This window comes from Vitis riparia, chromosome 8, assembly GCF_004353265.1.
Source record: "Vitis riparia cultivar Riparia Gloire de Montpellier isolate 1030 chromosome 8, EGFV_Vit.rip_1.0, whole genome shotgun sequence".
Lineage (NCBI taxonomy): Eukaryota > Viridiplantae > Streptophyta > Magnoliopsida > Vitales > Vitaceae > Vitis > Vitis riparia.
Window position 1 is genome coordinate 17,597,445 of NC_048438.1, and position 24,126 is coordinate 17,621,570.

At 36.9% G+C, this 24,126-nt stretch overlaps 2 protein-coding genes across 3 annotated transcripts; one reads left to right on the forward strand and one right to left on the reverse strand.

Annotated features, from left to right (window-relative positions):
* Positions 1-2,928: 2,928 nt before the first annotated feature.
* Positions 2,929-5,339, forward strand: LOC117919577 (pentatricopeptide repeat-containing protein At4g14850-like). Its single transcript, XM_034836761.1, has one exon. The coding sequence runs from the start codon at positions 2,955-2,957 to the stop codon at positions 4,998-5,000; it is 2,046 nt and encodes a 681-aa protein (XP_034692652.1). The 5' UTR covers positions 2,929-2,954; the 3' UTR covers positions 5,001-5,339.
* A 346-nt stretch (positions 5,340-5,685) lies between these two features.
* Positions 5,686-23,478, reverse strand: LOC117919578 (cell division protein FtsZ homolog 2-1, chloroplastic). 2 transcript variants are annotated; one of them, XM_034836763.1, is made up of 8 exons: positions 23,175-23,478; positions 21,571-22,341; positions 20,211-20,510; positions 17,712-17,802; positions 13,425-13,549; positions 12,534-12,626; positions 6,206-6,271; positions 5,686-6,118 (listed from the first exon to the last, which is right to left on the reverse strand). In XM_034836763.1, exons 2-8 carry the CDS (start codon positions 22,225-22,227, stop codon positions 5,990-5,992), a joined length of 1,461 nt encoding a protein of 486 aa, XP_034692654.1. In that variant the 5' UTR covers positions 22,228-22,341; positions 23,175-23,478; the 3' UTR covers positions 5,686-5,989. The 2 variants fall into 2 exon arrangements, with proteins under 2 accessions (XP_034692654.1, XP_034692653.1); XM_034836762.1 differs by having other exon boundaries at positions 23,156-23,478.
* Positions 23,479-24,126: the final 648 nt, after the last annotated feature.

Sequence of the window (24,126 nt, forward strand, 5' to 3'; positions counted from 1 at the left end):
TTTCGAAATTATAGTATTAATGATATTTGTAATATTTGTACACACGTAACGCCATTCTCTTGTTTCACGTAGCGTAGATGTTTGGATCTTTTCAAATATGCTAAGACCCTTCACCCACCACCCAATAGATTCAAAATTAAACCATAGATATGTTACCTACCTCTTACATTAATCACATACGATAATGGTAACATGCAACCAAGTTAAGAATATATGATGGTCCAATTGTGCCCCACATCAGAAAATTAAGGATAATAATTAAGTTTATAAGCATTTGAACACCCTCCTCCTCTTATAATTGATTTTTAAGAATGAATTTTAGAAAAGGCTCTCATGCAAGGGGTTTTTGAAAATAGTTTTATATATATATATATTTAAAACATTTTAAAATTATTTTTAAAAGGTTGTTTTAAAAATAATTATATAAATATAAAAAATTAATATTTAAAAATATAATAAATAAATTGAAAATATTTTAGATTTAAATTCATTTTTTTGCTTTACAAATCATTAAAGCATAGTTTTTAAAAACCGTTTTTGATTGGGTTAAAAAGGCCGCTAGCGTTAAATCCAAAGCTGACAACTGTGTTGCAAATTGGAATGATTTGACCTAAAAAAAAAATGACAAGCAGCAATCAATTAATAATAAAGAGGAAATGAAAACAAAACCAGGCGTCGCCATCTCCCACGTTGGATACAGCGGATGTACGTACGTACATGCATGTTGATGTTCTCACCCTTGTTTCTACTCGGCTTCAAGAATATTTTCAATGATTACGTACAGATTTCTCCATTATTTTAACGGTTCAATAGAGATATAGAGGTGATCATCTAAAGATGTTTGGCAGATTATTAAATTGGGATTTGTTTGGGTGAAAAAAAGAAAAAAATAATTATAAAAGGGTCGGGGTTGAAAAAGAAATGGTTGTATTTAGCTAAGGATGAGCTTAATGGTACTTGTCCAAAAGCGTAACTAAAAGCCCAAAATAATGAGGAATGAGGAATGAGGAATGAGGACAAGTGAACCCACCATTGGGGGCCTGTGGCATGGTAGGGCACGTGTTTCACGTGGGTGTGTCCCAAACACTAGTCTGGTCTTGTCATGTCTTTAGGTTAAGCCCCCCATTGTTAGTCCTTCGGCACCTAAACAATTATTGAAGTAAACTTATGTGTCTTTTCACTTCTTTACTATTAACACGTCCCTCCATAAAAATGACATCACCTTATTACAATCCTAGGAAGCCGAAAATAATGTCAATGGAAGAAAACAAACATAAAATCATTCATAAAAAACTGTGAATGTCATTTATTGAGTGAAAATTATTCTATTATATTATTAAAAATATTGTAAATAATTATTAATTATATTTCTAAAGCATATCGTTGTTTCCCATTTAGAGTTATATATGAGTTCTTTCACTCTACGAACATTTTCATTTTTCTCGTAGAGAATAAGAAATCTTTATTCTTTTATGTTATTTTGATTTTGATTTTATTTTAAAAAACCCAATATTTTTTTCTATATATTTTTATCATTACTTTGATCCAATGACTTTGTATTAGATAGAAATAGATCCGATGAATATTGACAACTTTTAAATGAAATATCGAAATAAAAAGATTCATTAGATAATGAATAATTGGTTGTAAGTCATCTCTACGATAAATCAACATTGATAAAAAGAATCCAATAATAACATTGCAAAAATAATTGAACAATATTCTTATGGAAAATCTCTGGCCGCTTCAAAGAATGATTGGGACAATTGAAGCAACACCTTTTGGTAAACGATATGATGCTGATTTGTCTTGAAAGAGATCGTTTCATACGGTTGAATAATTAATATAAAGATGATGATGGAGAAAAAAATCAAGGCCAAAAATTATTACGCATATTGGCTAGGGACGTAAAGCCACATGTTAGACACGATGCATTACCCTCCTCCAATCTTGTAACTGGTCCAGAAATTTCAACCAGACTTTTGATAACTTATTACTTTTTTAATTTTTTTATTAAATAAAAAAACTAAAATATTTGATTTTTTACTAAACATTAAAAATAAAATTTTAAAATAATCAAAATATAATTCCAATACAATCCTCTTCTTATTAATACTTAACACTTAATAAAAATAAAATAATAAAAAATAAACAATTAAATATTTAATACCGTTAAGTTGTATTTAGATCTAAATTAAATTAAGTTTTATTTAAATTTAAGTAAAACAAACAAAGACAGTCTAAATCTTCCCATTTTAGGTCAATGTATGATTAGAGAAATGATTCCTTAAATTAAGTCTAATGAAGGAAAATAAAAGAATTATAAAACTTTTATGTTATGAATTTTGTAGGTTTGTAACAATGGTAATTATTCTATTTGAGATTAAATATTAATTTATCTTTCTACATTATGATATTAAGTTAAAAGAAAATTTTATATAACAAATTATTACCTTGTTAATCATGAATAAGATTAATGGAATTATTATTACATTTATTAAAATAAATAAATTATACTATGTGGATATATTGCTAGTTAAAAACCTATTTTAAAAAATAAGATTTAGAAAATATGGCCAAACGACCCTTATCGATCCGATAGTTTTCTAAGAAATATTAATTTTTAAAAATATTTTCTAAATTTTATTAAACAATTTTTTTTCTTTCTAAAAGCCCTTTTTATGCTATAAAAGTGTTTTTTAAGGGCTCTTGGTTTTGTTATTTAAATCAATGGCAAGGCAGTGCCAAACTGACAATATAGCAGGCTTAAATAAAAGCCATTTTCAAAGGTTGGTAATGAGGCCCAACGAAGAAATTGGCCCAGTCCATTTCCGATCCACAAAGTATCTCATTTACAAAAGAACACATTTCTTTTTTATAAATTGTAAATATATATCTCTTTCGAATCCCAATTTCTTAAACGGTCCCTCTCTGGTGAAATTTCGATCAATCGCATGCTGAGGGATACTAACGCCTTGGCCCACGTTCTCCAGACCTATGCGAAAACCAAGCGGCTCCGAAGAGGAAAACAGCTCCACGCTCTGCTAATCTGCGCAGGGTACACACCATGCACCTTCCTCACAAACCACCTCGTCAATATGTACTCCAAGTGTGGAGAACTCGACCACGCTCTCAAGCTGTTCGACACAATGCCTCAAAGAAACCTGGTTTCTTGGACAGCTATGATTTCTGGGTTGTCTCAGAACTCGAAGTTTTCAGAGGCCATAAGAACCTTTTGTGGAATGCGAATTTGTGGGGAAGTCCCAACCCAGTTCGCGTTTTCTAGTGCCATTCGAGCTTGTGCGTCCCTGGGCTCAATTGAGATGGGGAAGCAAATGCATTGCCTTGCTTTAAAATTTGGAATTGGTTCTGAGTTATTCGTGGGTAGTAATCTAGAGGATATGTATTCCAAATGTGGGGCGATGTTTGATGCTTGTAAGGTTTTTGAGGAGATGCCGTGCAAGGATGAGGTGTCGTGGACCGCCATGATTGATGGGTACAGCAAAATTGGGGAATTTGAGGAAGCATTATTAGCTTTTAAGAAGATGATTGATGAGGAAGTCACCATTGACCAACATGTGCTTTGTAGTACTTTAGGCGCTTGTGGGGCACTTAAGGCATGCAAATTTGGGAGGTCTGTTCATTCAAGTGTTGTGAAATTGGGATTTGAATCAGACATTTTCGTGGGGAATGCCCTCACTGATATGTACTCCAAAGCAGGAGACATGGAAAGTGCTTCGAATGTGTTTGGGATTGATTCAGAGTGTAGAAATGTTGTGTCCTACACTTGTTTGATTGATGGGTATGTTGAGACTGAACAAATTGAGAAGGGTTTGAGCGTTTTTGTCGAGCTGAGAAGGCAGGGTATTGAACCTAATGAGTTCACTTTTTCCAGTTTGATCAAGGCTTGTGCTAACCAAGCCGCACTTGAACAAGGGACCCAGCTTCATGCCCAAGTGATGAAAATCAATTTTGACGAGGACCCATTTGTTTCTTCCATTCTTGTTGACATGTATGGGAAATGTGGCTTGCTTGAACACGCAATACAAGCGTTCGATGAGATTGGTGACCCAACTGAGATTGCATGGAACTCGTTGGTGAGTGTGTTTGGTCAGCATGGTTTAGGAAAAGATGCTATAAAAATTTTTGAGAGGATGGTTGATAGAGGAGTGAAACCAAATGCAATAACATTTATCAGCCTTCTAACAGGGTGTAGCCATGCTGGATTGGTGGAGGAAGGGTTAGACTATTTCTATTCCATGGACAAGACTTATGGAGTAGTGCCTGGAGAAGAACATTATTCTTGTGTTATTGATTTGCTTGGCAGAGCTGGAAGGCTCAAAGAAGCTAAAGAATTTATAAACAGAATGCCCTTTGAGCCAAATGCTTTTGGATGGTGCTCTTTTCTAGGGGCTTGCAGGATTCATGGTGATAAGGAGATGGGCAAGCTTGCAGCAGAAGAACTAGTGAAGCTTGAGCCCAAGAATAGTGGGGCGCTTGTTTTGCTGTCAAATATTTATGCAAATGAGCGGCAATGGGAGGATGTAAGGAGTGTAAGGATGAGGATGAGAGATGGGAATGTGAAGAAATTGCCTGGTTATAGTTGGGTTGATGTTGGCTGCAAAACCCATGTTTTTGGAGCTGAAGATTGGTCTCACCCGAGAAAGAGTGCAATCTATGAGAAGCTTGACAGTCTGTTGGATCAGATAAAAGCAGCTGGATATGTTCCTCATACAGATTCTGTTCCACTTGACATGGATGATAGTATGAAGGAGAAGCTGCTTCATCGTCACAGTGAGAGGATAGCTGTTGCATTTGCACTTATAAGCATGCCTATTGGGAAGCCTATCATTGTGAAAAAGAATCTAAGGGTGTGTGTAGATTGCCATTCTGCAATCAAGTTCATTTCTAAAGTTACAGGAAGAAAGATCATCGTCAGGGACAATAGTAGATTCCACCATTTCACAGATGGGTCATGTTCTTGTGGAGATTACTGGTAAGATTTCCATGGCTCAAATATTGCTTTAAGGGAATCCAATGCCAACAATTACCAGATACTTCTGGAAAAGACACTTCTTTTGAGCCAGCATTGGCAAATAGGATGATATGATTGTCCCAAAGGAAGCTCTGGGGACTGGAACATGCTAAGAGTATATATTCATCTTACGAAGGAGTGCTCAGAAAGAGGACTCTGCAGTTATTTTCAATTCAATTCCTTCACATTGTTGTTTCCTTAGACAAATTTACATATGATTCTTTTCAAGGCAGGACTATGACAGATTCATGATGCTGCACTGCCAAGGTATAATAAAGCTTCGTAGAAGGGTTTCTTCTGTGCATCATGGACCGCAAATTTATCTTGATTGCCTATGATGAAAAAACACCGAGGGAAAATAAATTCAATTCAATTTACAGAAAACTTTGCGCATTATGGGCTCAAGAAAAAATTACCATAATCAATAGTCCCAATAACTAATGGACAAAGATTATTAAAGCACCGAGTCCAAGTGATTGGTGGGCAAAAATGACAAACAATTTGAACCTCGAAACCAAAGTAGCTTTGCCATGCATGACTGGTCAGCCACTGCCAATTGCTCTAAAGTATAAACTACAAAGTGATTCCACTCCAGCAAATGGTCCTTTTACAAAAGAGAGATAGAGAGAGAAAAAAAAAGGAATCGGGGCTAATTTGAATAATGCTTCACTACTAACAAGCTCAAAAATTTCAAACTTTCTAGTTGTATTTTTAACATCATCAATTCAAGGCGAAAGAAAGAAAACCATATCTGAAACCTTTTATTTAGGAACTGCTACATTTCAAACCAGGATACTCTATATCATTTCAGAGCCAGAAACCCACTAAAAAAAGGCCATGAGCAGTAAGTTGTCACTAGAAAGGGGAGTTTCAAATTCCTAAGACAGGATGTCGGATTGAAGGAGAAATTTCTTTGAAAGAGGAGAGGAATATTACAATAAAAATAAAGTTATTTCATGCTCTTGGGTAGCGTGAGCGCCCTTTCTTCTTTAGGAACTCTGGGATCTCCACAGACCCACCTTCAGTGAAAGAAGGGCGTCGACTCATTCCGAAGTTGGCATCTCCCTGTGCTAATTGACTTGCCTGCATTTTGACCGAAATCAAGTAAAACTAGAAAGTGGAAGTGATAGAACTACTCTTTGGATTATAATTATATAGAGTGACAGATACCTGGAGGGGCCTCCCCTCATTTTCCTCTTGGCGTTTGAATCCAGTGGCAATAAGAGTGATACTTACCTGAATGAAAGTCAATGCAAAGTAAGTATTATTTTTATGCCAAAATCATCAAGTCATTAGTTCATAACCAAGTCAGTGAAATAACGCAATCTAAGTCATTCTGCATTTGAAAATTGAAATGATAAACTCTCTTGTCCAACTTAAACATGCCTAGAAATTATGACCCAAGCGCATCATTTCCAATTTTCTCCAATACATTTTATCTAACATTCTCCATCCTATCTTCCACTATTACCTGTATCATAAATGAGAACTGAGCTTCCAAATCTAATAAAATATTCTAAGCAAACTCATTTTTTTCCCCATTTTCTATGGGTGCATTCCAAACATGATTTACTTAAAGGAATCTTCTATAGGTGATGCACTTGCTTCAGAATCATGATTTTCTGCTTCTTAAAAAAACTTGTAAAACTGCACTTCTCTTGTGACAGAATGAAGAAAATATTCTTCTTTTTTTGGTGTCAAAACTGAATACAAAGTGACCTATATATATACAAGTGGGATTCCTAATCTAAGCCATATAATATGCACAATCACTATCTCTAAGGAAATAATAACTAATTAGGAGAGATTCTCTCATCCATAAAATAGAAAGTATCCTAACACAATCCCTATAATCTTGACACTTAATTACAAATCATAATCCCATATTTCCACACTCCCCCTCAAGTTGGGTAGTAGATGTCTAGCATTCCCAACTTGCTTTTCATGTTTTCGTAGGTGGTCTTTGGAAGTGTCTTTGTCAGAATGTCTGCTGTTTGACGACTTGAAGGAATATACATAAGTCCGATTGTTCCCCCTTCAAGTTTCTCCTTGATGAAGTGACGGTCTATCTCCACGTGCTTAGTTCTGTCGTGTTGAACTGGATTCTTTGCAATACTTATGGTAGCCTTGTTATCACACAAAACTGTCATAGTGGAGTTTGATATAATTCCAAGTTCCTTGAGTATTCTTTGGAGCCACATTCCTTCACATATCCTATGAGCCATTGCCCTGAATTCTGCCTCTGCACTGCTTCTCGCCACTACGGGCTGCTTCTTGCTTCTCCAAGTCACCAAGTTTCCCCACACATAGGAACAATACCCAGTAGTTGACCTCCGATTTGTCAAGGATCCTACCCAATCAGCATCTGTGAATACCTCAACTTCCCTACTTGAGGTTTTCTTGAAGTAGAGTCCTCTACCCGGGCTCTTTTTAAGGTACTGTAAAATTCTGTATACGGCCTTCATGTGTCTTTCAGTGGGATTGTTCATGTAGCGGCTTACCATGCTCACAACAAAACCAATATCGGGCCTTGTGTGAGTTAAGTAGATCAACTTTCCTACTAACCTCTGGTACCTGTCTTTGTCAGTTGGATGACTGTCATTATCTTTATCAATCTTACCAATAGGATCCATAGGCGTGTCCATTGGCTTACAACCTAGCATTCCAATCTCCTGAAGTAGATCAAGGACATACTTCCTTTGCGTGACCACAATTCCCTCCTTAGTTCTACCAACTTCCATGCCAAGAAAGTATCTGAGTTGTCCAAGATCTTTGATTTCAAATTCTCTTGCTAGCAGCTTCTTGAGATTCCCTATCCCTTCTTCATCGTCTCCGGTAATTATAATATCATCAACATAGACAATGAACAAAGTCATTTCACCTTCCTTGGAGTGCTTCATAAACAGTGTGTGATCTGCTTGACATTGGATGAACCCATGTTTTTTCACAACTCTAGTCAATCGATCAAACCAGGCCCTAGGTGACTGTTTTAGACTGTATAGGGACTTTCTCAGTTTACACACTTTTCCTGAATTTTCTGGAGTTTCCATACTAGGTGGAATCTTCATGTAGACTTCCTCTTCTAGTTCTCCGTTGAGAAATGCATTTTTGACATCAAGTTGGTGCAAATTCCAGTCCAAATTTACTGTAACTGACAATAACACTTTGATGGAGTTGAGCTTTGCTACTGGTGCAAATGTCTTTTCATAATAAATGCCATAGGATTGAGTAAATCCTTTAGCTACTAGTCGAGCCTTGAACCTGTTTATACTTCCATCCGGATTGTGCTTCACGGTAAATATCCACTTGCATCCAACAGGCCTCTTACCCTCTGGTAATTATGAGATTTCCCATGTCCCATTTTTCTCCAATGCTTGTATTTCTTCCTGAACAGCAGTCTTCCATTCAGGTTGTTGAAGTGCTTCTTGGATGTTGGATGGGATACGATCATCTTCAAGAGAAGTGATGAATGCTTGGAAATTCTGTGAAAGCTTTCCATAGGACACATGATTACTGATTGGATGTTGAGTGCAGGATCTTACACCTTTCCTTAAAGCAATGGGTTGATCAAGATCATCAAGGTCATTACTGGAATTTAGATCATAAATTGTGTTACCTGGTTGTGAGTTCGGGTTGCTTGGATCCTGGTCCAATTCTTGGTTCTGCTCAGGTGGAGTGTTGTCCTCGGGCTCCTTTTGAGGAGGTTTCTCGGGCTTTTCCTTTAAATTTTTTCTAGAATAAACTATTACTTCTTTACTGCCTTGTGTAGTTGACTCAGGTGTGACAGAAGGGACATCCAAGGAATTGTTTTCGGGGACAGAAAGAGTAGTATCTGTTTGAGGAGGTAATGATGAACTCAAAGGAGAAGTAGTGCTGATTTCGGTTTCCCAAAATTGGAATTCATCTGTGGACCAGTTCTCCCCCTGAATTGCAGTTTTGGGGTAGAAGGGTTGATTTTCGAAGAAAGTGACATCCATGGAAGTGTAGAATTTCTTGGTTGTTGGAGAGTAGCACTTGTATCCTTTTTGGTTTGGTGAGTACCCGAGAAAGATGCATTTAGTGGCTGTCGGATCAAGTTTACTACGTTGGGACTTATGGATGTAAACGAAAGCAGTACAACCAAAGACTTTGATTGGGATAGACGAGATTATTCGAGCGGATGGATATGCAGCGAGGAGGATTTGACACGGGGTTTTAAATTGAAGAATCCTAGAAGGCATTCAGTTGATCAAGTAGGTTGTTGTGAGTACAGCTTCACCCCATAATTGTTTAGGCACGTTTGAAGCTATCATGAGGGATCGTGCAACCTCCATCAAATGTCTATTTTTCCTTTTTGCAACTCCATTTTGCTGTGGAGTATCAATGCACGAGCTTTGATGTACGATGCCATTCTTCAGAAGATATGACCCAAGAATGTTGTGATAGTATTCTCGAGCATTATCTGTCCGAAGGACTTGAATTTTTGCCTGAAACTGCGTCTGAACCATGTTGTTATAGTTTTCAAATATTTCCCTCACTTCTGATTTCTTCTTCATAAGGAATACCCAAGTCACTCGAGTGTGGTCATCAACAAAGGTGACAAACCATTTAGAACCTGTAATGTTGTTGATTCTAGAGGCCCCCCAAACATCACTGTGAATCAAGGAAAAAGGATGAGATGGTTTGTATGGTTGAATGGAATAGGAGTTGCGAGTATGTTTGGACAATTGACATATTTCGCATTGAAAATTTTTGGAATTTTTATTGAATAATGATGGATATAGTTTTTCAAGATATGAAAAATTTGGGTGACCTAATCGGTAGTGCCATAACATAACAACACTATCCGTCTTGGTACTAGGGTTGGAAACTACACAAGCAGTCTTCATTGGTAGCCTTCGAATTTCCTCAGCTCTCAGAAGGTAAAGTCCAGGACGCACCTCAGCATTGCCAATCCTCTTCCCAGAGTTCAAGGCCTGAAATTCACACATGTGAGGAAGGAATTTAGTAACACAATTAAGATCCTGTGTTAGTCTACTTATAGACAATAGGTTGCAATCCAATTTCGGAACATAGAGCACGGAGTGAAGAGTAATATCCTTGGAAATAATAACTGAACCTGTGCCAAATACCCTAGAAAGGGTTCCATCGGCAATTCGAACAGAGGAATTGTTATGGCAAGGAGTATATTCATGAAAAACCATGAGATTCCCAGTCATGTGATCTGAAGCTCCTGAGTCCACTATCCATGTAGTGTGATTTTCCTGTCTAACATTTAGGGCATGGGAAAAAATACCTTTCTGGGCTACAGATGCGGTACCAATAGTTGTTCCAGTTGATTGAAGAGTTTGTTGGAACATTTTCTGTAGTGCCTCCAATTGCTCTTTGCTAAACGGTCCAGGATTTGAGCTAGTGCCAAATGTGTCTTCTTCGGCTGCAGCGGTGTAACCCCGACCTTCTCTGTTTTGCTGTGACCGAGAAGGTTTCCAATCAGCAGGTTTACTGTGTAGATGTCAGCAAGTCTCTTTCGTGTGTCTAGGTTTTCTACAATGGTCGCACCATGGACGATTCTTCTTCGTTTGGTGGTTGTTGTTGTTGGATTGGGTTCCTCGTGCAACTAGGGCTGAGTTCTCAAGATTTTTGGAGGAATTTTGGGTTCCCAACATCACTTTTTGTCTGCTTTCCTCTCTGCGAATTTAAAAAAAAAACTTCCCTAACACTAGGTAATGGCTTGATACTTAGAACTCTTCCACGTACCTCATCTAAATTCTTATTAAGGCCAAGTAAAAATTTGTAGATGCGTTCCTTTTCAATGACCTTCTTGTATAGGAGTCCATCTTCGGGATACTTCCAAACCAATTCTTCATAAATATCGAGTTGTTGCCAATACCGTGTAAAGATATTAAAATATTTGGTAATAGTTGAATCTCCTTGTCGAAAATCTTGGAGAATACTCTTGATTTCGAAAATCGCCGAGGTATTATCAATGTTGGAGTAGGTCTCTCTAGCTACATCCCATATCTCCTTTGTTGTGCCATAATACATGAAGTTTTCTCCTATGTCATTGGTCATAGAGTTAATTAACCAAGACATCACCATACTATTTTCCAACTTCCAGGTTCGGTATCCTGGATCATCTTCCTTCGGCTGAACAATGGCTCCCGTAAGGTATTCTTCCTTACCTTTCCCGCAGATGAAGATCCGAACAGACTGAGCCCATTGAATAAAATTCTGCACATTGAGTTTATGACCTGTTATGGGAAGAATGATGCCGTCTGTGGTGCTGGCATTGCCGGAGTGAACTGCTTCAGGTCTGGACATCACCTCCGAGTTTAATCTTTCTGTTCTGCTCTCCATGGAAAAAGATGATTTTTTTTTTTTATACGTGGTTCAGATCTGAATGCTCTGATACCATGAAGAAAATATTCTTCTTTTTTCTGTGTCAAAACTGAATACAAAGTGACCTATATATATACAAGTGGGATTCCTAATCTAAGCCATATAATATGCACAATCACTATCTCTAAGGAAACAATAACTAATTAGGAGTGATTCTCTCATCCATAAAATAGAAAGTATCCTAACACAATCCCTATAATCTTGGCACTTAATTACAAATCATAATCCCATATTTCCACACAGAGCCACAAGTCTATCTTGAGAACCAGTTTTTGACGTGTTCAAGGTATCAAAAAGTTCAATTTGTTCCATCCATAAAATTGGTTATAGTATAAGAAAGGCAAGAAGGGCATTCTAATTGCAATATTTAGCATGTAAAAATCCAAGTAAATAATAACTATCTTTCTCCATTAATTTGTCAAATTTAAAGAAAAGAGTCATAATCCTTCGTACAAACCATCACCCTTATTGGTTTTGCCTTTTGTTTCATGCACACTTAGAAGGATGTGAAGCACCCATGTTGAACATAATATGAAGGGTTTGAGTATGGAATGTGTCCAACATGCCAATTTTTCAGATAGGTATCCACCAGGTATGTCCAAAAAGAACAGGAAGAACGATTCCCTTTTCATTGTAAGCTAAACAAGATGCACATTAGATACTCCTAGTTACCAATTTGGTCTCAAGAATAGAACAAGTGAAAATGACAATTTAGGTTGTTCCATGTCACAGAATACTAATATTTGCGGATTAAACGACTCTTGATGCCTTTTGGGGGTCTTGTGTGTTTAACAATGTCTCATTGTGTTTATGTTACACCATGCCCCATGGCAAGCCTTGAAGGGCCCATCGGAAATACCTTTGAAAACCTTGCTTGACGCTTAGAGGCACAAGAACAATCGCTTCTTAGGTCCATGCAAACTAGACTACACATGCGCACACAGCCTACTGAGAGCCTCCAATAGAAAACGTTTCTCTACTTCCCCATAAGGGGCTTAGTGTCACAACTGGCTCAAACGACCTTCCCTTGAGCTTATATTTGAAAGTGATGATGGTCATCCATAGAATTAGTTATGCTAAAGGATGGTGCTGCCCATGTTTAAAAGATAAAATAACTTACTTGACCGCTGAGTGATGGGTCTATCACTGCTCCAAATATCAAATTAGCGCTAGGATCCACAAGGTCATATATAACCTCTGCTGCAGCATTTACCTGCAAGAAATCTTTACATGAGCATTGCAGATTATAGTAAGAGAAAATAATGAACTATAGAAGAGCATGACCACAATCAATCTAGAAGATAGCAGATAGCAGAACCACAAAACTCAGTTCAGCATTTTATTCAATTAGGATTCCAAATGACAGCTCCCTACAGAAAACATAAATTAAAAAGTGAGAGGCTTTATGCCAAATGGAAGGGAATTCATACTTTAAACTGTTTTAACTGCCTCAGAACTAGCAGATTAGAGTGAAGCAAAATCAGATATTTAATTGGTCGAGTATGCCTCACAACTGCCTTTTTTGAAACTAAGACGAAAGCTACAGAAACATGCATGCAAATTGCAGAACAGGAGCTAACATTTTGGCCACCTCAAAGACAAAAACACTAACAGAATCATGATATACATTCACACAAACAGAGACTATCTATTTGCATATATAAATGGAAAGATAGATATATCCTTATTCTTTTCATGTAACTAGGCCATGGCGATTAAATAATTCTAAAGGTAGTGGCCAGAAATCGAAGGCCCCTTTTACAATATTGTTTATCCACTTTGAAGACATATAGGCCTTCCAGAGATTGTGGTAGACTAGGCTTCAGGAAGCAACAATTTCAGTATTTCCTAGAAAGGTTTGGTTCTCGTATGAGCCATAATTTCAAGCACATGAAATTGTGTTCAGAACATGCATAAAGAAAGTATGGCACCAAGAAAAACATATAAATATAGGTCAAGTCCATGAGCATAACTCAGAGAGAGAGAGAGAGAGAGAGAGAGAAAGAGAGACCTCAAACAAAGTCAAATCACTTCCACCAGTTATGTTCCACACAATTCCAGTTGCCCTCTCTATGCCAATATCTAGTAAAGGTGATTGGATGGCATTTAATGCAGCATCTCTTGCCCTGGTCTTTCCTACACAAAGAACAAGCAACAATAAATCACTTAGGGTTAATGCATGTACCCTGCTTCCTCTGTATGCAATAGTTATTTTTGGGACAGATTCAATCCAGAGAAGAATCTGCTGCTCAATGGAATGCAGATAATACAAAATATGAGCATGATCACAAGCTATTGGCATGGATTACAAATATCAATTGGTGCTTGCTTTGGTTTATTCTGTATATACTGCCTGCATACATTGGGTGTGCACCCTTTTTTTGGCGTTTCTTAATATATGCTCTTTGCTGTTTATCAAAAAAATGGGCAACAGATATTTGTTTCCTTCCAGTATCTTTTGAACAAACATTTTCATGTTATAAACTAAAAAGTACTAAAAAATAAAATAAAAAATTAAAAGGTAAATGTCAGTATCTCTAGGAAAATGCATGCTAATAAACAGCTTATCGTTTACTCTCTCATCAGTATTATAGCCTCCAGACCACTGTATGCCAAATTACCTTACTTGAGGGCTGCCATCTTTGAACTGTTATTCATTTTGGCAAAATAATGGCATATCTTAGGTTTTTTTTTTTTTTTTTTTGATAGGCAAATAAGAGTATGTATATTAATGACTATAAAAAGGATACCAAACTAAAGTGGCAAATACAGTATATCGGAAGTATACAACTGTGAAACAAAAACCAGCTATAGTAGCTACAAAACCACTTTTAAGAAGAAGAGCCCACCCATTCTATAAAATCTAATAAGAAGGATGGGCCTTCCTGCCTGTCTCCTAGACCCTCGAGACCAGATATACAGATTAGTTAAGAGGGAATCCTTGAGGGCTTGGATAGTGTGTTGTTCCATTTCAAAAGTTCTTTGATTTCAGTCCTTCCAAATTATCCATGAAAAGCAAAGAAGGGTTGTTCTCCAAACCTTCCTTCTCCTACCCACAAAGCTACCATGTCATCCCTCCAATAAATCCTTAATAGAAAAAGGAAGAGCCCACAAAATGCCAAAGAAGGAAAAGAGAAAGTGTCATAATTCTCTAGCTACCCCACAATGGCTGAGAAGATAATCAATTGATTCATTTGCATCTTTATACATACAACAAAAACCTGCCAAAACTCATCCTCTCCTCTTGAGCTGGTCCATAGTTAGGGTCTGGCCCTAAGTCGTTTCCCAAGCAAAAAAACTTACTTTAGTTGGAGCCCAAGAATTCCAAATTATCTTTGAAGGGAAAGTCACTTCACCCATATTTTCCAATGCATTGTAGAAAGACCTTACAGAGAACACCCCATTCTTGGTAGCTTCCAAACCATTTTATCCTCCTCTTCTCTAAATCTACCAAACTCGCTAAGTTTTAGAAAAAAATTATTTACAACATCCAACTCCCTATCATGAAAATTTCTTGAAAAGCAAGGGCTCCAAGTGACCATTCCTTCTTCTACCTCCCGAACCTCATCCACCCATGCCTCCTTAGCAATAGCAAAAGTGAATAAAGAAGGAAAAGAATCCTTCAAGGGCATATCATCGCATCACACGTCATGCCAAAATTTGACTCTTCTTCCATTGTCCACCTCAAATCTTATTTTTGATTTAAAAGTTCCCCATACTTTTCTAATTGACTTCCACAATCCAACTCCATGGCCTTCTCTCTTTTCCTAAGAGCACCAACCTCCCAGTTCTTCCCCAAATTTTCCGGAAATTAGTTTTCTCCATAGCATATCCCTTTCTGAGGTAAATCTCCAACACCATTTATCCAAAGGAGCTTTGTTGATAGTGGATAAGTCCTTAATACCAAGGCCCCTCTTTTTTTATCTTTGCAAATTGTCGACCAATTCACAAGATGAGGTTTTTTATCCATAGCTCCTCCTCCTCAAAGGAAATCCCTTTGGATTTTCTCTAATCTCTTAGCCACCAACTTAGAAATAATGAAAAGGGATAAGAAATAAATTGGGAGGCTACACAAAGTACTTTTCAACAACGTGATTCTTCTTCCTTTTGATAGATATTGCCTTTTCCAAAAAGCCAATCTTTTGAAGAACCTTTCTTCCACCACATCCCAAACAACTTTAGCCTTAAGGGGAGCACCAAGGGGTGGGCCCAAATATTTAGTAGGTAGTTTTCCTATACCACAACCCAATACTGAAGCTAGCCCCTTCACATTAGGGGACATCCCCTATTGGAATAAGCTCACTCTTGCTCAAGTTAATCTTTAGACCTGATTAGGCCTCAAATCAAAGCAAAACCCATGCTAAATAAGTGGGCTGATTTGGACAAGGATCAAAGAACAGAAGAGTGTCATATGCAAATAGGAGGTTAGAAATTAGAACTCTTTCTCTACCTCCCCCTCCAACCCTAAAGCCTGAGATTAAGCCACCGTTCACCACCCTTCTCAAAAGAGAGCTTAAAGCCTCCAAAACCAACACAAAGAGGTAAGGGGATAGGGGATCCCCCCATCACAATCCCCTTGTACTCTGAAAAAAACCTTAAGGAACCCCATTTACCAAAACTGAAAAACTAGCTGTGGAAATGCAAACCCGAATCTACTCAATCCATTTCTGACTAAAGCCCATTTTTCCCATTACCTCCAAAAGAAAGCTCCAATTTACATGGTCATAAGCTTTTTCTATGTCTAATTTACACACAATCCCCCCTCTACGGCTCCTCATTCTTGAATCAATGGCTTCATTAGCAATAAGGACAACATCTAAAATTTGTCACCCTTCCATAAATGCATTATGCAAATCCAACACCAGATCTCCCATAACCTTCTTCAACCTATTAGTCAGGACTTTGGTTAAAATTTTATACAAACTGCCAACAAGACTTATGGGCATAAAATCCTTCAAATCTTCAGCTCCACCTTTTTTTGGAATTAACACCAGAAAGGTGGAGTTTAAACTTTTCACAAAAGTTCCCCTTTCAAAGAATTCTTTGAAAAAGCTCAATATCTCCTCCTTCACCACCTCCTAGCAAGGAAAAACCATCAGGTCACGGGGCTTTATCCCTGTTCTAGTCCATAAGATCCTCAAAGAACTCCTTCTCTGTGAAAGCCTCTTCCAACTTGATAGAGTTCTCAATAGCAACTTGAGAAGCAGACCATTTATACTAGGTCTCCACTCCCCCACAGGTTCTGACAGAAGCAACTTGAAATAATGAACAATCTTTGTCGCAATTTCCGGTTCCTCGATTACCTACTCTCCATTTATCCTAATTCTCCCAATGATAGTCCTACTGCGCCTTGCATTGGCCATTTTGTGAAAAAACCTTGTATTTCTTGTCCCCTTCCTTTAACCAAACCTCTTGGTACTTTTGCCTCCAAGAGGTTTCTTCAAGAACAGCCCAATAACTGTAATCTTCTACTGCCAATCTTCTAGCATCCATATCTTCCGTAGAAAGACGACCTTCCCTCTCCTTGGCATCCAAGAAATTGATCTGGTCTAGAGCACAGGCCTTACGCACTGCACCATTGCCAAACACTCCTTTATTCCAAACTTTAATGTCTTCCTTCAATGCCTTCAGCTTGGAAGCCAAAATAAAGCTAGAAGACCCACTAAACTGATAGCCTTCCCACCATCCCTTCACCAAGTCTTTGAACCCATCCACCTTAAGCCACATGTTTTCGAATCTGCACAGGGTCTTACTGCTTCTCACCCCACCTCCTCCAATAGAATAAGAAAATGATCCAAAACAGGCCTTGGTAAAAGGGTTATCATATAAATTCACATTGTTCTGCAGAAACCACGTTGTAGATTTCAACTGAACAAATTTGCAATGATAATGGAAGAATTAATTATAGATGAACTGTGGCTCCTAAATGAGTTCCATATAACTTCACATTGTTCTGCAGAAACCACGCTGCAGCAAATTGGGTAAAAAAGAATTATCTATATGGTTTATGACCATTTCATTCAGCCATACAGAAAGAACTGTCTGGACCTTCAGCCGTTCTCAGCTAGAGAACACATACAAGCAACATGTATCACCTACCCTTCTTGAGCTCTTACCCAAGAAATTCAGAGAAAGTAGAGAGAATATTATAACTTTACTGCAAGATTAGCAACTATTCGATGATTTTAAATTTTATACTGTAAACAAGAAACAAAATGGTGAATATTTTTAGAAATGTCCCAAAATATAATAGTTGAAGAATATGTGCATTCTAGTAAAACTAGCTTCTTAAAATTACCAGTTGCAGTTCCTATGCCCATCAATGAAGAACCCGCATTGGCCATGATAGCTCGCACATCAGCAAAATCCACATTCACCAATCCTGGGATCTGCAGTTGAGGTAACTCACCGCCATTTAGAGAAGAACAACAATATGAACCCCAAAAGTTGTACACAATCTTGAACCAAAAAATCTCAATGAATCTAGTTATCTGAACAAAGCATAGTGACATGAAGAAAACTTTAGAAGTGGCATACCCAAATAAAATTCACTGTGACATGCACCACCAAATGTTACCCATACTGGTAGAAGTACAGTCCATTTATGCTCATCTTTTTTTTTCTTTTGATAGGAAAAAAAAAATATTAATAGGACCTAAAAAAGGTGCAACAAAGTACATAGACTGTATACAAAGTAAGCCAAGAGGCAAAGCAAAAAAATACAAGGTGCTTAGGAAAAAAGTCTCTTCCCAAGGACCCCAACAAATCAATAAAATCCATCATGGTTAGGGCAACCCCATCTCTATACATCTTAATCCATAAAAGAAGGTTGCAAAGAAAAGTAGATCTGATAATTTGATCAGAAATTTCTTTGCTTCTGAATGCTCTCTAATTCCTCTCCTTCTACAAACACCAAAATATGCACAACAGGATAACCCTCTAAACCTTCTTTCATTTCTTTCCTACAAAACACCCCAAGAGGAATTCTCTAACCGAACTTGATATTATCCCTACAATCCAAACAAATAAAAGCAAATTCCATAACACTTAGGTCTAGCACAATACAAAAAGATGTAATCTAATGACTCTTCATCTTCTTTACAAAGAAAACACAATTCACTAGGGACCAACCCTCCTTTGTAGTCTATCCAAAGTCAAAATCTTTCCCAAATAAGCTTCCCATGCAAAAACCTTACATTGATCGAAGCCATTGCATTTCAAATAACACATGTTGGAAACTCTTCTGCTCTTTCCTACCCCAAGAAATTATAAAAAGATTTGACTAAAAATTTATCCTTCTTTGCATCCATCCAATGCATCTCTTCTTTCCTCATATTTACTCATAGCCTTGCTTGAAGCCTCAAGAGGAAGGCCTCAACCCTTTCTATCTCTCACTTATTCAAATTCCTTGAAAAGTGAGTGTTCCAATGTCCACCTTCACCTTGCACATCAACCACCTAGACATCCTTTGTCATAGCTACGAAATACAAAGATTGGAAAGACTCTTAGATGTGAATCATTACACCATTTGTCATTTCAAAACTTCACACTTTTACCATTGTCCACAATGAATGAGGTTTTGCCATTAAGATTCTTGTAAACTCTCTTGACGACCTTTCACAATCCCACCCCAAAACCACCACTATTGTCCTTGGAACACCAACCTCCTTCCTCCTCCCCATGTTTCCCAACTTGCTTCTATAGGGATTCATTTTCTGAGGCAAACCTCAAATTCCACTGGCCTAGCAAAGCCCTATTTAGAATTGAGAGATTTTTAATCCCAAGGTCTCCATCAAGTTTCTCTATGCAAGCAATTATCCACCTCACTAAGTGTGGTTTTTCTCTAATGAAACCCCACCCTTCAAAAAATTTCTTTGAATCTTCTCAATCCTCACTCATCTAAATGGGAATGACAAAAAGAGACATACAGTAAATAGGCAATCTTGATAGAGTGCCCTAGATGAAAGTGAGTCTTCCACTCTTAGAAAGGTATCACCTTTTTCCACATAGCCAATCTCTTGTGGACCCTCTCTTCCAACAAATGTCAACCAACCATTGACTTATAGGGGGCTTCTAGGGTAAGACCGAAGTCTACGGTGCTAATATCCCCTTTCCTATAACCTAACTTGGCCACTACTCCTCCTCATTAGGAAGCTAGCAATGGGAATTAAATCTCTCTTCTCCAAATTGATTTTATTTGATAAATCGTTGAAGGAATATTCTCATATATCTCAAGAGTATTTATACAAAGTACACAAGGCTATTTTAGGATAGCCAACTATACAAAATAAATCATAACCACACAATCGGCTATATACAGTTGTACATAACCGACTCTCCCCCTCAAGTTGGTGCATAGATATCGCACATGCCAAACTTGGATAATGATAGAATGGACTACTAGTAAAAGCATGAGTCATCATCCATTTGAAGGAAACTAATAGAAAATATAGACGTAACCTTTCTTACAAAATTAGAATGCTCTCATTGTGATTATCAAGAAATTAAAGTGAATCAATTACCATTATCATGGTACCAAGGAAGATGAAGAAAGACAAGAAATAACTATGTTTGGAGTATCTTGAATCTATATATACAGAAACCCAATCTAATAAATCACTAACATGTTTCCTAAATCATAGGTTTGAGATTCCTTCTCTACTCTTCTTCTCTTTCTTCCTTCTTGCTTTGTTTCTTTAATTCTAGTCCTAATTCTATTTTTATAAGAAAAAAAAAACATAGAAGGAACCAGATGGAATTTGATGTTCTCATAACAAATTCACTACATATCACATACCATAATTATATCTGATATACCACGGACACCTTGTCGAAGAATGTCATCAGCCAGATTAAATGCTTCAGTTACCGGAGTTGACTGGGAAACAGCAGTCAATAACTTGTCATTTGGAATGACAATTAGTGTGTCAACACTATCTCTCAAAGCTGCAATTCCTTCCTGAGCTTGAACTGCCCTTCTTCGTCCCTCAAAAGAGAAAGGGGTCGTAACAATACCAACTGTCAAGATACCCATTGATTTTGCAACCCCTGCAATCACAGGAGCCCCACCAGTGCCAGTTCCTCCACCCATTCCAGCCTGTGGATAGAAATTAAAGGCCCAGAAGTGAGAAAAAATAAATAAAAACAGGAATGGAAGGCTAGCTTACCTTGTCCAAGTTTTTAACAGTATAAAGCTCTTAAAATTTTAATATTTTATCATAATAAAAGTCATAGAGCATTTCTATGAATATCACTTTACATATCAATATACTATTTATGCTGTCAATATACTATTTATGCTAACTTGCAAAAACTTTCCATGTTATACTTTTGCACCAGATTGCTCTTATTTTAAATATTCATTAGAAATATCTAAGTTTTTATTCAACTAAACAAAATTGACAATTTTTTTTCAAAACAACATCAGGATTGGATATGTCCATTAAATTTGAAACCCTCTCAGTTAATACTGTCTCATGTATCTTAACCATTATCTCAACCAGCTGCCACCCAACTTATTCAGCCAGGGATGCATGACTACCACATAAGTTTTTTAATTGAAGCTACATCAATAATTTAACTTGGCTAAATTTAAAAAGAAAAAAAAAATTGAAAACTGTGAAGCCTGGAATCATGCAGTTCAAAGCCATATTGTTAATTTAGACCTGATTAGTGAACCAAAGAAGCATTAGAATTAAGTAGGAAGTGCAATCAATAAACAAGATGCCAAAATCCACCAAAAAAAGAGCTAAAGATGAAATTGATGATAACAATAATAATAGAATAGCAATTCCTTCAGGTTGAAACTTTTAAGTAAACAAGAGATCAGCTACATCCTTTATGGCTAGTTGGAGTAATAGCAAGGATGAATTACATGGATTAAGAAGATAACACACCAAATAGAAAAAAGGCTATTACATTCTAGGGTTCTCCCCTTCTATCAACATTATCATCCAAAAGCTCTCACAAAAAAGAAGAGGAGACAACCATATAAGATACTGACAGTGGTAAAAGATCCATAATTGAGCCACTAAATTTAGATTATGTATGACAATAAATAACAGTTTTTGCACAAAAATTACACTCTACTTTGAATAACTTTTGTTTTCATCAAATATCTTATTATCTTATAATGTCTAAACAGAGTTTGAACTTACAGTAACGAAGACCATGTCTGCACCATAAACTGCCTCTTCTATAGCTTCTTTGCTTTCTTTGGCTGCATTCATACCAATATCTGGGTTCCCACCCGCACCAAGACCCCTAGTTAACTCTTGACCAATTTGTAAACGGTGCTCAGTATATACAGGTGACATTTTCATGGCTTGAACATCTGTATTAACTATCCAGAACTCAACACCCTGCATGGAACTCTCTATCATTCGATTAACTGCATTAGACCCACCACCTCCAACACCAATAACTTTGATCTTGGCTTCATTATAATTGCTTGGACCAGATGAATCTCTTATGCTTTCAGTCACACTCCCACTTGAAGCATCCTTCCTTGGACTACTTACATTGCTACTCCCCTCGCCTCTAAGCATTGATACTTCAGGGTGAAGATCAAGAAAAGGGTCCTTGCTATGGTATGGGCTGACACTGTGAGAATTGGCTGAACATTTGAACTGGGGTAATCTTGATGAAATTCTTTGGCCTGCACCCAACATCTCATTCTTATCATCAAACGTCTTCAAGGAGTTAACTCTCCTCTGGTGATTCCCCAATGATATTCTTCTTCCAAGGACATTTAGTAGCTCCATCTGGTTTCTGGTATCAGAAGGCGTAAAATATGATGACATACAAGTTGCCATCTTAAAACAGCTAAACACAAATCCCGGGCGCAAGGCGAGCAGAAGAATTTTCAGAAAATTTAAATACCCAAATTACTAAATTTCTTATTCTGCAGCCTATTGTTCTTCACAGACCTGTTTAACAAAAAAGGGGGCATAACACAAAAACAATTACAACAAGCCCATAAAAGAAACAAACATATGAATCTTTTGTAAGCAAACTCAACCTCGATTAGGTTCGATTCATGTTGATGCAACAAAATAAGTAAAAAAAATTGTGTTAGTGCCGTGTGATGAGGCCATACATCCTAAACTATATTAGTTGGAATTTGCAACCTGCACTGAATTACAGCCTAATTCCGTGGAAAATGTAGCCAGAAAATAAAACAGCACCCTTCTTATACCATTCTGAAGAAGGGTAGACTGTACTCAAGAAAGTATATCTGTTCTTACACTGTGAGATCGACCATTAACCTGCGATCAACATGGTACGTATGCTCTTGCACTGCAAGATTAAAATGATTATTGAGTACTTCCCAATAGCATGTTCCTAATTCCTTTCCCAGATGCCAAACAGCCATGATATAGCAGACCACTACTCGAAACCTACAATCCACAAATGCAAATTGGCCTACAGTCCCAGCACTGTGGCATGAAAGCACCACAAGTAGTGCACATTGAAGAAAAATGGCAAAGGAAAAGAAACGATCTAAAGAGCAAAATTCAACATTAATTACAGAAAATGCACAAAAACAGTAAAACCAGACCCACGACAATGGCCCGCGAGTATACCAAAAATTCAGATCAAGCAGAACCCTAAAATCCAAGAAACCCAACAAACAAGAAGGAGAACAACAGAAAATGCAACAAGTACAGAGGCATCATCAACAACAAAATCATTACAATTGACAACCAGAACAATCCTATGACGATATAGAGAAAATGGCACCTGGGTTCAAGGAAGAAACCTGAGAGCGTTGCAGAAACAGCGAATCCCGAACGCATTTGGAACTGAAAGAGAGTCTTGGGTTCAGACGCTTGGACACTAGGCAGTGTGTGGCAATGTGGGGATTTTGTTGATAAAATTGAAGGAAGAAGATTTGCTGAGGATTATAGCAAACAAGGAAAGAAGCAGCTAAAGTGGGTTTTTGGGAAGAAATGAGGTGTGTGTGGGCTCCAACTGAGGAGGAAAAGGTTCGTTGCGAACAAAGACATGAGAAGAGCTCCTTATCGGCGAGGGTTTAGGTGATTGGCTCTCTTCACACCCCCAACCCTTAAACCCCTTTTTTTCCCTACAAAAAACAACCCTCCAATATCAACATTGGGGCACCCTTCCAAAATAGCTCGGTAGATACATCCCCCACAATTCTAATGACGCGCCCTTCAACTTTCATGCCATGAAAAAGTCCAAGTGAGTAACGGGATTTTTTCATATATGTACCACTTTTCAAAAAAAAAATTATTAATAAAAATTTGTTATTTATAAATTAAAAATTTACAAATAAAATAAATATTTTAAAAAATAAATTTAGCTATAATATTATATTTGATTTCTTATAAACTACCGTATAATTCATATCATTTTATCTACACAATATATGAAAATTTAAGAACCTATTTGGTACCAATTTTAAAAAACATTTTTAAAAAACTGTTATTTAATTTTCTGTAAAATAAAAGTTTATTTAAAAATTTAAAATATTTTTAACTTTTATTTAAATTTAAAAATAAATTTTATATGTGATATTTTATTTTTAATCATTCTAAATATTTATATAAATATTTTTTAAAATAGACATTAAAAAACAAATGAAAACAAAAAGAAAATATTATCTAAAAAACTAAAAATAGTTTTTTTTATCAAATAAGTTTTCAGGTTTTATTTTTTAGAATAAAAAACTTTTTAAAAAATAAATAATT

What these genes read in the sequence shown, in the direction of transcription:
- LOC117919577 (XM_034836761.1), top strand. Translation starts at nt 2,955, where the DNA reads ATGCTGAGGGATACTAACGCCTTGGCCCACGTTCTCCAGACCTATGCG.
- LOC117919578 (XM_034836763.1), bottom strand. Translation starts at nt 22,227, where the DNA reads ATGGCAACTTGTATGTCATCATATTTTACGCCTTCTGATACCAGAAAC. An exon ending in GTGATTTGACTTTGTTTGAG is followed by an intron (nt 12,627 to 13,424) that starts GTCTCTCTTTCT and finishes GATTTCTTGCAG; the next exon opens with GTAAATGCTGCAGCAGAGGT. An exon ending in ACCCATCACTCAGCGGTCAA is followed by an intron (nt 6,272 to 12,533) that starts GTAAGTTATTTT and finishes ACTTTCATTCAG; the next exon opens with GTAAGTATCACTCTTATTGC.